Here is an 18,309-nt window from a genome sequence, read left to right as displayed (position 1 = left end):
TCTGTGCTGAGATTCTTCATCCTGCTGAGATCAGCAAATGTTTAAATAAAACATATGCAGAAGGCATGAAGTTTTGGTGCGTGATTGACATACCAGACAAATAACAGTTTGATCATGTATGGCTAGTGTTGATCAGGTAGGCCTTTGTTTACCAATGTTCATTCAGTCAGAAAACTGTAAAACTACATTATACATATATATATTAGTTATTTTGTGTAAATACATATGTATATATATATATTTATGTATATATATATATATATATATATATATATATATATATATATATATATATATTTATGTATTTACACAAAATAACTAATTGAGTTAGAATCATTTGCTGACAGCTTGGCCCCCCCCAGTTCAAAAATCCCATCTTACCCCTGGTCTAGTCATGTGACAGCTGACAATGCTTCAAATGCTGCTGCGAAGAAGCGCATATTCTTAAACATGGATGTTTCACTTATAGCTTCAACACGGCAACACAGAAGATCTGTACAATCAGCACGGGTTCAAGGTGGACAATCAAGATTAGTGTCACTAAGTCAGAGTCCAACCAAATGTCTCCCCTTCTGTTCCTAAGATATGACGCTGAGTAATGTCCAGAAAAATGTTTTATGCAGAATATTATGATGTCACAGTGAAACTGACCTTTGACCTTTTGGATACAAAATGTCATTACTTCATGATCTTATTCTGGTAGACATTTGTGTGAAACTTTGTGATAATTAACACATGAATTCCTGAGTTTTGCCCAAAAACATTGTTTTATAAGGTCACAGTGGCCTTGACCTTTGACAACCAAATTCTAATCAGTTCATTCCTGCATCCAAGTGGATGTTTGTGCCAAATTTGAGGAAGTTCCTTCATGGTGTTTTGAGATATTCACAAGAATGAGATGGACGCAAGATCACAGTGACCTTGCCCTTTGACCACCAAATTAAAATCAGTTCATCGCTGAGTTCAAGTGAATTTTGTACCAAATTTGAAGAAATTCCCTAAAGGTGTTCTATGTAGATATCGCATTCACAAGAATGAGATGGACGCAAGGTCACCGTGGCCTTGACCTTTGATGACAAAATTCTTCAGTTCTTCCCTGCATCTAAATGGATGTTTGTGCCAAATTTGAGGAAGTTCCCTTGAGGCATTTTGAGATATTCCATTCACAAAAATGAGATGGACTCATGGTCACAGTGACCTTGCCCTTTGACTTGTGACCACCAAATTCAAATCAGTTCATCGCTGAGTTCAAGTGAATGTTTGTGCCAAATCTGAAGCAATTCCCTAAAGGTGTTTCATTTCATTCACAAGAATGAGATGGGCGCAAGGTCACAGTGGCCTTGACCTTTGACAGCCAGAATCTAATCAGCATCCAAGTGGACATTTGTGCCAAATTTGAAGAAGTTCCTTTAAACCGTTTTTGAGATATCGATGGATGCAAGATCACAGTGACCTTGCCTTTTGACCCTTGAAATCTAATCAGGTCATCGTTGAGTCCAAGTGGACATGTGCAAAATTTGAAGAAATTCCCTCAAGGCATTCTTGAGATACCATGTACATGAGAATAGGATGGACGGACAGATGGATAACCTGAAAATAATTTCTCCAGCCATGGCTATCGCTGGCGTGGAGGCATAAAAATGAAAAACATGACTAAAGAGTAACCATAAAACTTTATTAATCTGTAAGAAATAAGGATACAAACAATGACATCCAATAATACTGACAAACGGATCAGAGCTTACCGTGCCAATTAAAATCCTTAAACAATGTATGGCATGTGCTGAAAGGTAGACATTCGTATCCTTTGATAATCAACATAATTAAGAACCGATTTTCTTTCTCTAATTTCTAAGTGAGACAATTAAAGTTAAATAAACTAAACATGAGGAAGAAATCCAAACAGAAGGTAGTGATACAGTAGCTGCAACAGATAATGCTTTTGGCTCCAGCACTGCAGAATCAGTTCTGTCTGTGCTCTGCTGAGGAAGCCATGGCTGCACACGGTCGCAGTGCAGGGACAGCGCTGACGAGCCCGTCTGATGGTTAGGAGAACTTGGCTGCTTGGGGAGGTGGTCCCAGGAAGCCCCCGGCCTGTTTAGTTGCCGCTCTGGAGGGTGCAAGACCGAGCATCTTCTGAATGTTCTGGGGAAGAGACGCAGCACAAAACACTCTCTCAGAACGGAGAAAACAAAACCGTTTATCTTATGATTTAGGAAGCATGAGGGGGACTGCTGTCTGATGGCTCTGTAGCACCCACTAGTGGTGGGCGGCTGCTTGACAGTTAAGCCGCCTTGTACGTGAATAAAACACTAATTGGTTTAACCGACTAATATTTCTGGTGCTGACTAGCAAGGCGGCGGACGTTTAACCAATCAGAAATACAACCAAGAACAAAAGAGCCTAAGTATCGAATGACAATGGCAGAGAAATGTATAGCCTATGTCATTTTACTATTGGGAATAAGAGACTGGCGTTTCCTCAAATAAAAAACACCTTGAACTTCCTCTAATACAACACAGAAATCCAGAACTGTCCAGTGACATACAGTCAAAGGCTTCAACCTCACATGTGAAGACATTACCTGTCTGATGGACATGGTGCAGAGGATGTAGAGGAAGATAAAGGAGCAGTCGGTGTAATCCTCGCCCAGCAGGTTGCGATGTGAAAGACCCTGGATGTAGGACAGCGGCACGAACGGCAATTTGGCCACAACTCTTCCATCGAAGCTGAAAAACAAAAACACAGATGCATATGAGAGCTCGTAGGCACAATTGTTATAATCTATTTACGTCGGTTTTTTTATATTAAAAGAGGAAGATCTCGCATCAACCCGATGTCACTACGTGTAACTTACATGGAGTTGAACATGCCCATCAAAGCTGTGAAGCAGAAGCCAATGGCGAACATGGACTTCATGCGAACCTACAAACAAACGCACAAGATTAAAAATGGAAAATTGAAATTTGGTGACACTTGACTTGAGTTTGGTTTTACCAACATTCAAATATCACAGAATTGTTTAATATTAAACATATAAAGTGAAGGTAAGCCTGTTAATACACAATATCCATTCTAAACTACATTGAGAAATGACGATCATGAACACGATCTTATTTATATGACAGTTGATGGATTTGAAGCCTGAACATTACAAATGTCTCTCACCATAGACAAGTCTCTGTTGTTGTTCTTCAGTTTCTCTTCTTGTCTTTCTGTAAGACATTCAGAAGCAGAGGTCACGTGTTACAGAACACCGTCAGTGTGACGAAAAAAGGAAAAGGGTATTTCATAGACGCAGAGAACTTATGTATTCTTACCAATTTTTTTCTTCTGTTGACGTCCTGCAGATTCTGTGATGGTTTCCTTTTTCTTTTCAACTAATATCAAACAAGCAACAGAGAATGCATCAGACAGTCCAAAGAGACACAATCAATGCAGAAATCACGCGAGCCACTTACGTTTTTTGCTCTGTTTTTCCACTTCAGCCTTTAGCCTCTTGTACTTTTCAGTGCGATACACTAAAACCCAGGTAATCCCTGAGGAGACAATCAGGACAAGATGTTTTGTCAGACATCTCCAGTGTCTAATATTTTATTTATTGCATCAGCAGACATTTCTGTGACTGTTGTGTCGATACGCAGTTTCTCAGATTTCACAGAAAAGTCACTGTATCATCAAACATACTGAAAACACAATGTTTAATTACACACACTGTCATTGAGAAGTTTATACACACTGCACACTCCTAGTGCGACACTGTCATCCTGGAGTTGTGTGTAAGTGATGCCAATAAAGAGTGGTGATCAACTTGAGGCAAATTAGAAACTGTAACTGGTTTGTTTTCTGTCAAAGCAGATTTAAAAGTCAGATGATAAACTGCACTTAATTTACAATTTAAACCTGTTGAAATTCAAATGCACAAGACAATCATGAATCCTAAATGACAGGGATATTGATGGTCTGATTTTCTGCAGCTGAACTTTTGAAGTGAAGTCTTGTAATTTTCCACTGCATCTGGGCAGCAAGAAGAGGGAGGATTAAAAAAAACACTTTTTATCAAGCTACAAACCAAGTTTTATGGAGGTGGCAAACCTCCACCCTAGCCTGACAAATTAATGAGCATGAGTTTGCAGATTCGCCTGGTTCTTAGGTTAGGAAAACCCTATTCTGAGAACTCTGAGAACGGAGAGTTAATTCCTACAGTCAAAGTCATATTAACTTAAATAAAATAAAACTACAACTGTTGGACCAATTTATTTATATACTATGCTTATGTTTTATCTTTGTCCCAAACTATAGAGCTTCTGGGCCTACATTTTTGGAACCTTAGCTGAAATTTTAAAAAAGGATTTGGACCACCCATGCTCATAACACTGTTTGACATTCCAGAAGACCTCACGAGTAAAGGCGCCGGACAAGTTGATATAGCGGCGTATGCATTTCTATTAGATTGTCGAAAGATTTTGCTAGAATAGAAGTCCGCTGACCCCCCATTATCCTCTGTCTGGTTTAAAGACCAGGGTTTTTTTTTCTCAAACTTGAGAAGATAAAATTCACTCTTAGGGGCTCTGAAGACGGTTTCTATAAGAAATGGCAATTTATTTTAATAGCCTTCAAAATGTTATGTAATTGTACATTATTGCTATTCACTCTCAAGCACTGTTACTCAAAAGACCTTCTCTTTTTTCCTGTCCTTTCTTTTATTTTATTTACTTGTCCCCCTTTTTTTTACTGCAGCTTTTAAAATATGGAATCAGTGTCACTGTGTGTTCAACCTGTATCTCTGTGGACTTTCAAGGTAGGGGCAGGAGGAGATGGGGAGGGTGTGCAGTTATCCTTCAATGAAAAGCGTCATTAAAAAAAAAAAAAATCCAATATCACGCATCCCCAATTTTAATGTAATCCAACCCTGTTTTTAACTATGTACCTTGTGTTTAGCTGTTCTTCATTTCATTGTTTTTTTAATGTGTTCTGGTTTTTATTGTAAAGCACTTTGTAACTGTGTTTTGAAAGGTGCTATATAAACAAAGTTTATTAGTATTTAATCATAATTTACTTCTACTCTTACACTAGTTGTGTACACCCCTGTTTTGATATAGTCTTATTTGTATCCTTTACTTCTCTATAGTTAATGTACTTATTTCTGTCTATGCACTGCTGCAATTCCTGAATTCCCCTCTGGGGGTCAGTAAAGGTTATCTTATCATATCGTAGCGAAAAACAAACGTATATTCTCCTTTATTATGATGAGTCAAACCACGGATATTTTAGAGTCAAACGCAGAGGACATATTTCCAGAGCCAAAAAGTAAATAAACCATAATTTATAAATAACGAATAAGCTTCTCGTTAGACTGTTATTGTGAAAGTATAACCGGAAGTTGTATCCCTTGCGCTGTCGAATGCATTAGCTTCGTTGGCTAAATTCATTGGCTAGCTAGCATAAGTAGCCGGTCCTCAAACCCACCAAAAGTAGCAATTAAACAAATTTAATAACGTAAACAATATCTCCCTGATGTGTAATCCAGAATGGTGTAAAAAATTAGTGTATCATTGTGTCTCTTTGACGGAAGTTAACGTGCTTTCCTGCTTAAGCTCTCAGGAGGATTTCGCTCACCTTCGGCCAACAGCGCCGTACAGACAGAGATGAACACGATCAGGATCGTGTCTGCGAACATGGTGCTCATGGTGGCGGCGTCCCGTTTACTGCCCCGTTTATCCGACCGCAGAGAGAAACAGTTAATTTGTTATTAGAGGTTACAGCATGGGCACATTACATGGGTCTGAGAGGGCTGTGTCAGCATTAGCGAAGAGGTCATACATGGGAAAAGTACTTCCGGTTCAGCGACCGTAGCAGAAAAAAATATTGAATATTTTGAAATAAAATAATATATATGTTACATAACAATGCGTTTGTCCTATTATACAAACTGTCTATTTTTATCATAACCGACGCTGTGTCATAGAGGTGTTAATTTAGTCAGAGTAATTTTGAGACTGAATTTTGATGTGGGGGGTTATTGGACTTTATTACCGTAAATGACAGAGCGACGTGCACGTAAAAACAATAATACATGCATTTATGTCAAGTAGCCTATGGTAATAGAAATAATGAAGAAAGGGGAATGAAGAGTTTAGCTCATCCTTAGACCATAGACTAAGGATTAGCTAAACCATAGACTTTGGAGTTTTAAAGGGTGAGTTTCTGTGAATTGCAGAAATTGGGAATGACTGGACAAAGAAGAGCTGACAACCATATCTGCTCTTTACACTACTTTAGTTCTGCACACAATATAACCAAAATATGAATAAAGTAGCCTCTAGACTGAATGAATGAATAAAGTAAAAATATTAGGCCTATTTGTTCACTAATGATTTTATATTATGTTTTATTACCTTGCAGTAATGTTTGATTTGACTTTTCTCAGATCATTCATTGGAGGACATCTTTTCAACCCAGGATAAACATGTGACGACCTCTGCTTTTCAAAATACACCGATCAGCCAAAACATTCAAACCACTGACAGGTGAAGTGAATAAGTGATTATTTTGTTCCAATGCATTGTTCTGCTGGGAAATCTTTGGTTCTGGCATTCATGTGGATACCCCCTGACATGTTCCACCCACTCAGACACTGTTGCAGACCAAGTACCCCCCCTCATGGCAACAGTACTCCCCAATGGCAGAAAAAAGCAGCATGCCACACTACACAAACTGTTTAGAAATGGCCTGTGGAGCGTGACAAAAAGCTCAAGGTGTCGACCTGGCTTCTAAATTTCCCAGGTCCCAATCTGCTCAAGGAGTCTTGTGATGTGCCCCAGATGTACCCCTAATCCAAGGTGGGGCCTCCCTGGATTGGACTTGGCTCTGACCTGTGGAGGCATGGACACAGGATCTCTGGGAGTGTCCTGCGGTGTCTGGCACCAGTGCGTTGGCGGCAGATCCCTTTAGTCCAGTGGGTTGTGAGGTGGGTTAATGGCATGTGCCACAGATGCTCATTCAGATTGGGATCTGGGGAATTTGGAGGCCAGGTTGACACTTTGAGGTCTTTGTCACATTCCTTGGGCCATTCCTGAGCCATGTTTGCAGTGTGGCATGCTGCATTATCCTGCTGGGGGGCCACTGCCATTGGGGAGTACTGTTGCCATGAGGGGGGGGACTTGGTCTGCAACGGTGTTTGAGTGGGTGGAACATGTCAGGTGGTATCCACATGAATGCCAGAACCAAAGGTTTCCCAGCAGAACAATGCACTGGAACAAAATAAACAAAGTTACTCACTTCACCTGTCAGTGGTTTGAATGTTCTGGCTGATAAGGTCATACATAACACAGAGTAGATAAAAAAAAATACATGTTGAAATATGATTAATTGAATTTTATTAACATGAAGTTTGAAATTTAACAATTACTGACCAACATTTTTACATGTAATTCACCCGACTCTGATTTCATCATCATCATCCTTCTAAACATCATCAGATCATCATCATCACTGCTTCCGTGCCCGTGAACGTCAGCCCCGTCATCCTCGCCATCATCAGATGGGAGGAGCGCACGAGGAGCGCAGGCACCGCCGGTTGTGTGTCAGAGGGCCGCAGCGCGCTGCAGATGAAGCATGGCAGGCGACAGCGAGACAAAGCCAGGTGACCAAGCCGAAAATGAGACCGTTAACCGGCAGCCTTTCCTCATCGGTGTGGCCGGAGGCACAGCCAGCGGCAAGGTCTGTATTTAAATCATAATAGATTGTTTTTATGTTTTTATATGTATTTATCAGGTATTTATTGTATCAGACTGTCTGTGTGAACCGACACAGATATGTTTTTTTCTGTTTTAAAGATGACGCGCTTCTTTCCCTCTGGATAATAATAATAGCTGAGGTTATTGATTCTGTGGGATCAGTTATTGCGCTGCTTTATCAGTGATCACTGTGGAGCAGGCCGCCCTACAGCATGTCCAAACACTGCATTTCCTGAAATGGTCAATAAAGTAGGTTAGTATTACAAATGGGAATCAGACTGAAGGACTCCCATATATTGCTGTTGTGTTTGTACATCTGTCACCCTAAGATATAAAAGGTAACAACGATCATAGTAAAAAAGATGAACCTTCAGTTAATTAGCATCATCTGTGCAGGGTCTGCTATAGGCTCATGAACATTAGATAGATATTAAAAAAATACATTATTAGACCTTAAATGATTAATTGAATTTTATTTTGAATTAAAAAAATACTCAAAAGCTCCAAACACTCACCAGTCTGACCAAACCAAGTAGAATCTGGCTATTTTATTAAAGCATGTTGCTGTCTGCAGGTCATATATTTATAAATATCAAATACCAGTGTAAAATATGGCCTGAAGATTATTTATTTTTATGTTATCATGATGTGTATTGTTTTTCCTGGTGCAGTTGCTGATGTCTGGATTTTTCTTCTTTGTGACTCTGATGCAGCTTCTGTCTAGCTCCCTCTAGATTTTTTCACTTCACCTCATTTCACCGGCTGGCTCATTGGCATTACACTTATGTCTTCACTGTCATGGAGAGAAGCTACAGACAGACAGACAGACAGATAGAGAATATTTATAAGACTGACAACACAGCAGTATAATGACAGTCTGGTCCCAGGACGGCTACACAGAGCTGTTACTGTGATAGATATGCCAATGGTGGTAGTCTAAATGCAGGTGGTTGATGATGCAGGTATTGCAGTGTGCTGTAAGGTAAATATATGCATTGTCATTCTTGATACTGTATTTGATATTGTGCAGTGTTTCAAAGGTTTCCAAGTATCGTCGATAAGTGTTGCTCTCTTTTAAAGATCAGAAATGTATGGAAGCCCATTTCTGCCAGTGTGATTGGGGATAAAAAAGATCTCGTGAGTCATGACACTGAGAAACTTTCTTGAGCTAATGAACCACCTCAAAAGGCAAAGGGAAAAAAGAGATGAGAAGAAAATGATAAACAATGACAAAAACAATAAACTGAGGTAAATCAAAATAACAGTATTAACATGACATGGGAGTGAACTTGTCAGATTCCAACCACACGACTGTAAATGTCCACTCACAGTCCATAATAATAGTGCCCATATAAATATTTCCCTCGGCTGCGCCACAGCCACATCCAGTGAGATAGTATCGTAAAAATTATTTCTTAGTACATCAAAATAACGAAATTTCTCAAAACAAGTCAGTAGTATTTCAAAATAATGTGAAACTTTCTCAAAATATGCTTATTTATCTTAAAAAAAGAGATTTCTCAAAGTAGTGACATAGTATCTAAAATAAATGAGAAACTCTTGAAATATTGACTTCCGTATTTCAAAATAATGATGACATACTATCTCAAAATAATGTGAAATATTCTCAAAATATGGACTTAATTATTTCAAAATAATGAGATTTCTCAGAAGAATGAGTTAGTATCTCAAAATAATGCAAAACCTTTTCAAAAATATGGACTTATCTATCTCAAAATAATAAGGTTTCTCAAAATAGTTACTTATTTCAAAAATACGAGATTTCTCAAAATGATGACGTACTATCTCAAAATAATGAGAAACTCTCAAAATATGGACTTAGTTATTTCACAATTATGAGATTTCTCAGGAGAACGAGTCAGTATCTCAAAATAATGTGAAACTTTCTCAAAATATTGACTTTATTTTGAAAAAAATGACTTAGTATCTCAAAATAATGCAAAACCTTTTCAAAATATGGACGTGTCTATCTCAAAATAGTGACTTACTTATTTCTAAAAATATGAGAATCCTCAAAATGATGACGTACTATCTCAAAATAATGAGAAACTCTCAAAATATGGACTTAATTATTTCAGTATCTCAAAATAATGCAAAACTTTCTGAAAATATTGACACTTATTTCAAAATAATGAGATTTCTCAAAATCATGACTTAATATCTCACATTAATGAGAAGCTCTCAGTATACTGACCCCCTAATCTTAAAATAATAACTTAATATCTTGAAATAATGACAAGATTTCACAACACAACAAGTTTGAATCTCAGTATAACAAGAAACTAAAATAAAATATCAACATGACATCTCAAAATAATGAGAAACGATACCAAGTCATTATTTTCAGGAAGCTTCTCACTTTAATAACTTATCATCACACTGGTGGGAATGGGTTTCCACAGTAACGGGTGAATTAGTTTTATATTTTGTTGCACAGTTTTTTTGCAGAGTAGATCATCAGGATGCAGGACGCCCCGAGGCGAAATCAAAGTCTCTCTTTCATCTTCTTAATATGTGAAAAACGTGTTTATTGAAACTTCAGAGAGGTAGTGGAGTGAATTACGTAGATTAAAACCTGTATTAATAATTAAGTAGCATGTTCCTTTACTTGAGTTATGTAGGTGTATGTAGGTTGATTTAAAGGTGATTAAAGCTACAAAATGTTGTGGTTGTGGTTCAGCAGGCAGTTGTTTGTGGGTGTGACTTCTTTGTGCTGTGGCCCCTTTTTCCCATAAGACTAACTGCTCACAGAACCACCTGTTCTCCCACACATGTTCTCTGAATGTGGAGTAAACAGCAATCTTATGTTTTGGGTTTGTGAGTGTCTGTTGAGTGTGGCTGTCTGCCAGCTTCACATATGATGTCAAGAATCCAAGTTTGCAGCCTTTAAATAGAGATCTAAGAAAACATTGAGTTATGCTTTCAGGACACAGCGACATGCATGAACTTAATGTAAAGTATAAATGAAAGTTTAGGTGTCGGTGTAATTCGTACAGACAGCCACTTAAGTTCCAAAAACGGAAGGATGTGGTGAGTAAGATAACGGAGGCCAGTGTTTTTTCACACTACTTGTTTTGTTCGTCTTGTTCGGCAAGTCGTCGGTGTGCGGCAAGATCATGGAGCTGCTGGGCCAGAACGAGATCGACCACCACCAGCGGCAAGTGGCCATCCTCAGCCAAGACAGCTTCTACAGGGTCCTCACCCCAGAGCAGAAGGCCAAGGCACTCAAGGGCCAGTTCAACTTTGACCACCCAGGTATGTCAGTATCACTGACTTCATCACATGCCTCACTGTGTTAATGTATCATCTGGCGGCAGGGTAACCAAGGACAGACGTCCTCTGGCCTGAAACAGCTGTGTGTCTCCTGCTGGGAAACATTTGCCTTGTTTATTCAGAGGCGATTCCAGCAGTTAATCTGTATGTGACTCAGGATCATAATGTGAGGTTTGCCTGCTGATGATAATTTATCCTGCTGTAGAGAAATCATTTTAACTGCTTTGTGCTTTTTCCTTCTGTACAGATGCTTTCGACAACGATCTCATAATCGCGACTCTGTGGGACATCAAGGAGGGAAAAACCGTCCACATCCCTGTTTATGACTTTGTTTCCCATTCCAGGTGAATGAATCTCATCAGATAGGCTGCACAGAGAGACAACATAAGGAGTATTTGCATGTTTGAGCCCAGGCACTATAAAAAAAATGTTGGCATAGTACGTCTCTGCAAACCATGTGTACATTATATTTGTACATTATTATGTTGTGGCTGGTTATAGGCACAACAACCACTTGGTTATGGTAAGGAAAAGACTTTAAAAGACTGCCTTAAAAGACTTTTGAAACACAGCAATGAGACCTTAAAAAGCACCTGTGTGGGGTCTAAAAGCCACAGGAAAAATGGTGATGGTTCCCTAAAAAAACACCCACGTTTGGTGCCTTAAATGCTGCTGGAAACACAGTGACGGGTCCTGAAAAAACATCTGTTTTGGGCCTAAAAGCCACAGGAAAAAATAGCGATGAGTCACTAAAGAAACACCCACGTTTGGTGCCTTAAATGCTGCTGGAAACACAGCAATGACTCACCGTCAACAGTGGTCTACAGTTTGCCGCGGTGTCCCACCATCCACTACCCCCTCCACCTCCTGATGACAAAGCCAGCGCATATACTATGTCACTTTATAAACGATAATAAGATATGTATAAAAAGTGTAAGTCTAATATTTTCATGGTTTGCAGAAACATAAAATGGCAACATTTTCTTCTCACAACTGGGCTGTAAAAGAGGTCTCTAATGCATCATAATGTGGTGGTAACATTAACTGTAAAAGAGGATATAATGTCCACTGTGGTGGATTAATTAATAATTAATTTTACTTAAATCGATTTTCATAGCATAATGATAAAATGAATGGGAACCAATAGGTGCCTTAGAGGCAGAGAATGCATTTGAAGGTCTGAAACATCACAGTAAACTATGGAAAAGTAAACAGACTAAAACATGCAAAAGTACGGCTATGGTCCCTTTAATCTCTAGTTTTACTGTTTTCCCTGTGCTGCACTGGAACAATGAATAATTAACTCTGAAAGATGAAGGCAAATGCTACAGAGGCACACTAAGTATGTTTATATTGAATGTCTCCTGTATGACAGGAAGGAAGAGACAGTGACGGTGTACCCTGCTGACGTGGTGCTGTTCGAGGGCATCCTGATGTTTTACTCTCAGGAGATCAGGGACCTTTTTCAGATGAAGCTGTTTGTGGACACTGACGCAGACACACGTCTGTCTCGAAGAGGTGAGATGTACGAGCATGACCAGACAGATCCCTTCAGTTTCTACACACAAGAGGAAAGACATTAATTAAAGATAGCTGAGCTTTTCCCTGGTCTCATTTTCCCCCAGTGCTGCGGGATATAAGTGACCGTGGACGGGACCTGGAAAGCGTTCTAGCACAGTACATCATGTTTGTCAAGCCTGCGTTTGAGGAGTTCTGCCTGCCAGTAAGTGTTATCCCACATGTACTCAAATTACTTGCGTGGTTGTGTCCCTGAGCATCGACTCACAGTCAAACATTTGTCCTCTCTGTTGACGCTGTTTAGACGAAGAAATATGCTGATGTGATCATACCGAGAGGAGTTGACAATCTCGGTGAGTATTAGTGCTTTCGGAGCTCGGAGACGATAGAGAAGAACTTGGAAAAATATTTTGAGACATTAGCCTCAACAGTGTTATCATAAAGGACACAGCTGTGTTTATTGTTGGCCTTTGAGCTGGGAATTGTGCTCTCAAAAGTAGGGAAGCCAAAAGCCTCTGCTGCTGAATACAAAACAGCTTTGTCTGTTGATTTGAGAGAAGAACTTTAGAACATCCAAAACACATTGCACAAAGGAAAACTGTACGGTCGATAGTCGGTCTAAATATCTTCAATCAGGACACCTGCCCTGACCTGGCCTCCATTGTGCTTCCCACATATGACCTTTACATTGAAGTCACAGACTAGTTTTGCAGCAATTTAGTCATAAAACAACTCAATGGATAAATTGAAATTTTGACTCGATGTTCGTGCTAGAGAAAAAGGAAAAGGATCATCAACAACATTAGAATTAAGCTTCTGGGGACCATGACTGTCTGTACAAAATTTCATGTCAAGGATGGCACCTTCTGGTTCCATCAAAAACAGTACAAAAGACACGCACATCCCAACATTCAATGGAGTGAGTGCTGGACCAAAGAAACGTCTGGCAAAGTAAGAAACAAATAAGTCTGAACGCCAAGCAGCTCCTGTTTAGAAGAATTTTAATGCAAAGTTTTTAGGTGCATATGGGCAACAGGTGTGGCATGTCACATGATTGGCTCAGGTGGCACTATGGGTATTTAAGATATCGACCTGTCGTTTTTTAAAACTCTTGAGAAAAGAGCTGTGGGCTCGAAACGTCACTCCGCATTTAAATCCTTCTAAACGGAAGCTGCTTGGCATGCGGACTTATTTGTTCTCTACCCTCTGGTTTCTCTCCACATGTTAATACTAGCCCCTTTTACACTGCCTGATCAAGGCAGGAATGTCATGCTGTTATTCTACTCGCCATTCTTAATAAAAAGGTACAATTTCAATCATTTACTGTTCCTGTTGTATTTTATGGTGGCTGACCTTGTCCTCTGCTCGGAGGGTAGAGATAGAGAACGGGCGGGCAGGGTTGTCTCGCCATTAAGCTGGCAGCAAAGGTAGTTACAGGGCCAAATCGACATCTGTTTAAAAGGGGTGGCTGGTAGGAGGGGACCGCAGACGGGGCAGATGTGAAGCTTTGATGGCGTGTTATGTGTGCGTCGCACCGCCGGGAGATTTAAAGAGCAGCTAATAGTAGTTAGCAGCTAACTTGAAGAAGAACAGCAGCTGAAAATGCCCGCTAATGGAGGAGACGGTGAGGTCCGGGAACTCCTTACCCTCCGAGCAGAGGACGAGCTCAGCCACCATGTAACACTGACAGTAAATGATTATCATTGGCTACTCATTCAGAATGAAATAAATCTGAATGAAATCATTCAGAATTAAAGTCTTTCCAGGTAGTTTATATGAGAAATATTCATTCCGAATGAGGGTTTACACGGGAGATCAGTTTAATCGTCTTTATTCGGGTCCGCGCAAGGTTTGGGGCAGGGAAGGTTTCTGATTGGATAGGGGGCGGGGTGGATGTTACGTGTTTACGTTTACCGGAAGAAAACACTGTAGTCCTCGCTCCGGATAACAAGATGCATGATGACGCCGTTCGTAGTGCGTTTTTCGGGCTTGTTTTGCTTATATTCTGGAAGCAGCAGTACGACAACAATCTTGTTCTGCTAATGCTTCGTCTGTTGAGGAGGAGAAGGGAGGTAGAAGGTCAAAGAAGGGAGACAGAAGACCGTGCTTTGGCGTATGGAAACTGGTGAGTGCAACGAGCCCGACTGCTCTATATCCGCCCGTTGCTACACGCGCTATACGTCATCGCGCCAGAAGGGCAAGGAAACGAGCATGCGCAGAAAGACCGGAATGAACTTGAGGAATGAGTGTATACAAGTGCGAGAAATTCTTTCATTCGGAATGACAAACGGAATAAACCACCCCCTTTAATTGGATTTAATTTTCAATCAGAATGACCATTTACATGACCACTTTTAATCGGAATGGCCTTTCATTCCAAATGAAAGTGGAATTAAACTGTCCATTTTTTTTTTTTTTTTTTTCATGTAAACGTACCGACTGTCGTAGTATGCCATTGTTATTGTTTGTTATATGTCACACCAGAGGCAGATGCTGTGTGTTACACATCACCTTTATTTGCTTCTGCTATCTAAAATCATTTTGGTTCTGTGTAAAAAACGTAAAGTTGGAGTAAAGACAGGACGTCATCACAGCCTTATAGTCAGATATTCACCATGTTAGCACCGTTAGCTCCTAGCTGCTGGTTTAGCCACCTCCATGTGTGAGAACCATGTGCAAGTGGGGTCAAAGGACAGTGTTTGTCCGTTGCTTGTTTTGTACATTCATTCATTCATTTTCCGTAACTGCTCATCCTGGGCCACAGGGGAGACATTGGGCGAGAGGCGGGGTTCACCCTGGACAGGTCACCAGACTATCGCAGGGCTGACACATAGAGACAGACAATCACTCACACTCACATTCACATTCACACCTATGGCTAATTTAGAGTCACCAATTAACCTGCATGTCTTTGGACTGTGGGAGGAAGCTGGAGTACCTGGAGGAAACCCACGCTGACACGTAGAGAACATTCAGTCTCTATACAGAAGGGCTCCCCCACCCTGGGTTCGAACCAGGAATCCTCTTGCTGTGAGGTGACAATGCTAACCACTGAACCACTGCACCACTGTGTACAGCAAAACGAAAATACAAAATATTAGAAAGAAACATCAGTATTTCCCATACATTCATTGGACTTAGAGGTTAGAAATGTTTTGCAGTGGATGAAACAGTAGTGAGTTTATTTAAATATCACTGTTTAGAAATACATCAGAGACACTAACGGGGGCTAAACCTTACCACGCTCTCTCTTTGTCTTTTCACACAGTTGCGATAAATCTCATAGTTCAGCACATCCAGGACATCTTAAACGGCGGTTTGACCAAACGGCTGAACGGTTGGTTTAACGGCTGTGCAACTGCAAAGAAGCAGCCAAACATGGAGTCAAGCAGTCGGCCCCACTGAGCGCAGCACTCCCCGGAGACGAAAGACGGTTCACCTGTACGTGCCGAACAGGCTCTGCGCTGTGGCTAACAAAGCAAGAGTAAAGCCAGGAAATCAAAAGGCCTCTTTTTGATATGATTCAGTTTGGACTGAAGGGGAACCATCTGTTTGTGGATCTGGTTTAAAGGTTGTGTTCAGTTATATTTTCCTCTGTAGCTTGTGTACTGTATGAGATGGAAGAGGGAGAAAAACAAAGGGGCTAACTTGTAATTTAATTTCAAACTGCTGCTTGCCTTTACCACCGCACTGAAGCTAACTACAGAAGCAGTTATGGTGTCTAAAACACACTTGATAGCCTTTAACCATACAATAAACGCAGTGTAGCAACACGCTGTTCAATGGCAGGGCCTTACCCAAACTCACTACCGTTAAGGTGACTAATTCCCTTTATCAATGCAACTTCTTCTTTTGTTTCCAGGCTCAGTGTAAAGCATTTTTTGACTTGTATGAATAGATTTTCAAAACGATGTACTAATGGATCAAGACTTTGGATATTTGCGTCATGTCGCCCTGAGCTGCACTTGCTTTGTCTTGTCTAAACCTAAACTGAATCAGTCAAATTAAAACAACCGATTCCCACCTCAAACCATTAGATGTACAACATCACCAAAGATCACTTTCTGTAATGTCTTTGTGGACTAATTATGTTTATTTTTATTTCAGTGTGACACTGACGTTACTTTAACTAATTCATTCAGATGTTGCTAAGAGAAAGAACTGTTTATGTTGCTCTAGATTACCACAAAGTATTGATTTCCTTTGAGTCCCATGAACTTGAATCCTCAGATGTTTGCAGGTTTCATTTCAAAGACACGCTGATAACAGTGTTACTGAATGCATTGAGCTGTAAAATGTCATTAAGTACGAGAAACCCGATGTAAATGTGTTCTGTAAATGTTCTTCCCGTGTACATTTTTCTCACGATAAAGTTCTCAGGTACTCTTTGTTTGCTTGAGCTGACACATCTGTCACGTCCGGGTCCTTGTATTTGATTTAAATATATGTTTGTTTTTTAAGACATTTTCTGTTTCTGTTTGACTCATAAATCTGCATATTGAGAGAATAATGCCATGTGCTTGGTGCCATATTGAAGAAAAGGTTCAAGGTTCATTCATTATTCCAAGTCCAAGGTGGTTAGCTCCACTGCTAACCTGTAGCCACACCTGATAAACAGCCTAAATTTGCATGTGTCCTTCATTAGCAGTGAAAGCAGTTACAGACTCAGTGTATAGCTCCTTTAAGTTATTGTATTGTGTTGATAATGGATTTTTTTTTAATTAATTTTTTTTTGTTCTGACTCTGAATTACAAGTTGAAGGCTGCTTCAGTGTTTTTTTCTCACTGCGGTTGAAGTAATATAAAGTGAATGCAGCCTATGATGAGTCAAAATGTCCGCTATGGGAAAAGCTTATCTCATATTCCTTATTTAAATCCATTTATTTAAATGGATTATGTATTTTTTGCAATTTTTGTGAAAATAAAAATACATAAATGTTTAATTTTATTCCTGGCAGTGTAGCAAAGCAACATTTAGACCTTTATGTTGAGAAAAAGCAATTACAGAAAATCAAATGTAAATGTAAATTATATGTGAAAATCAAAATATTAAGTTATTAAATTTAAATCAGTATTATACATATATTGATGAATATGTCTGCCTATGAAATAAATATGGCAAGGAAATAAATCCTGAAATAAATAAACGAGGCAATAAATACATAAATGTGTTTTTATTAAATAAAAATTCAAAGACCACTTATGCTTATTTCAGGGGACTTTTGTCATAATTCCATAAAAGCACTCCTTTATCTTTATTAAATATGTTAATTCACTCAACTATGTTAATTTATTTCATAGGCATATTATTTATTTATTTATTTACTATAGACTTAAATGGCATTCCATACCGCTTTGCTGTGTGGTCAACATTTTGGGGGTTAAGGGGGTCGCTGGGGGAACTTGCGCTCATGACCTCAGTCCTGTGTCCCAAATCCACACTGATTCTAAGCAGGTTTTTTGCAGCGTGTTCACACTGGGACACAATCAGTGTGAGGCAGCGGTGTGTGTATATGTTGATGGTCATTATTAGGGCTGGGTAAAAATAATCGATTCATACGATTCAAATCAATCTTCATTTGAATGACCCGATATCGATTCATAAAATGCGAGATTGATCTTTAAATACAGGATTTTGCTCAATGATGTGTGAAGCTTTAACCCCGTTAGTCTCGCCGGTAGCAAACGGGCCCCAGCACTAATTTATTAACGATTGTAGTATTGAGAAACTCTGACGTTTTATGTTTTGGAGTCATTAT

At 39.6% G+C, this 18,309-nt stretch overlaps 2 protein-coding genes across 2 annotated transcripts; one reads left to right on the top strand and one right to left on the bottom strand.

The window, feature by feature from the left end:
- Positions 1 to 1,654: 1,654 nt before the first annotated feature.
- tmco1 (transmembrane and coiled-coil domains 1) lies at positions 1,655 to 5,830 on the bottom strand. Its single transcript, XM_033621204.2, has 7 exons — positions 5,620 to 5,830; positions 3,462 to 3,539; positions 3,321 to 3,380; positions 3,169 to 3,215; positions 2,858 to 2,925; positions 2,585 to 2,729; positions 1,655 to 2,145 (listed from the first exon to the last, which is right to left on the bottom strand). The coding sequence occupies exons 1-7, from the start codon at positions 5,687 to 5,689 to the stop codon at positions 2,047 to 2,049; spliced, it is 567 nt and encodes a 188-aa protein (XP_033477095.1). The 5' UTR covers positions 5,690 to 5,830; the 3' UTR covers positions 1,655 to 2,046.
- A 1,710-nt stretch (positions 5,831 to 7,540) lies between these two features.
- uck2a (uridine-cytidine kinase 2a) lies at positions 7,541 to 16,964 on the top strand. Its single transcript, XM_033621899.2, has 7 exons — positions 7,541 to 7,722; positions 10,856 to 11,015; positions 11,281 to 11,377; positions 12,409 to 12,551; positions 12,659 to 12,756; positions 12,856 to 12,904; positions 15,820 to 16,964. The coding sequence occupies exons 1-7, from the start codon at positions 7,618 to 7,620 to the stop codon at positions 15,954 to 15,956; spliced, it is 789 nt and encodes a 262-aa protein (XP_033477790.1). The 5' UTR covers positions 7,541 to 7,617; the 3' UTR covers positions 15,957 to 16,964.
- The last annotated feature ends 1,345 nt before the right edge of the window (positions 16,965 to 18,309 follow it).

This window comes from Epinephelus lanceolatus, chromosome 6, assembly GCF_041903045.1.
Source record: "Epinephelus lanceolatus isolate andai-2023 chromosome 6, ASM4190304v1, whole genome shotgun sequence".
Taxonomy (NCBI): domain Eukaryota; kingdom Metazoa; phylum Chordata; class Actinopteri; order Perciformes; family Serranidae; genus Epinephelus; species Epinephelus lanceolatus.
This window is presented reverse-complemented; position numbering and strand designations above follow the sequence as displayed.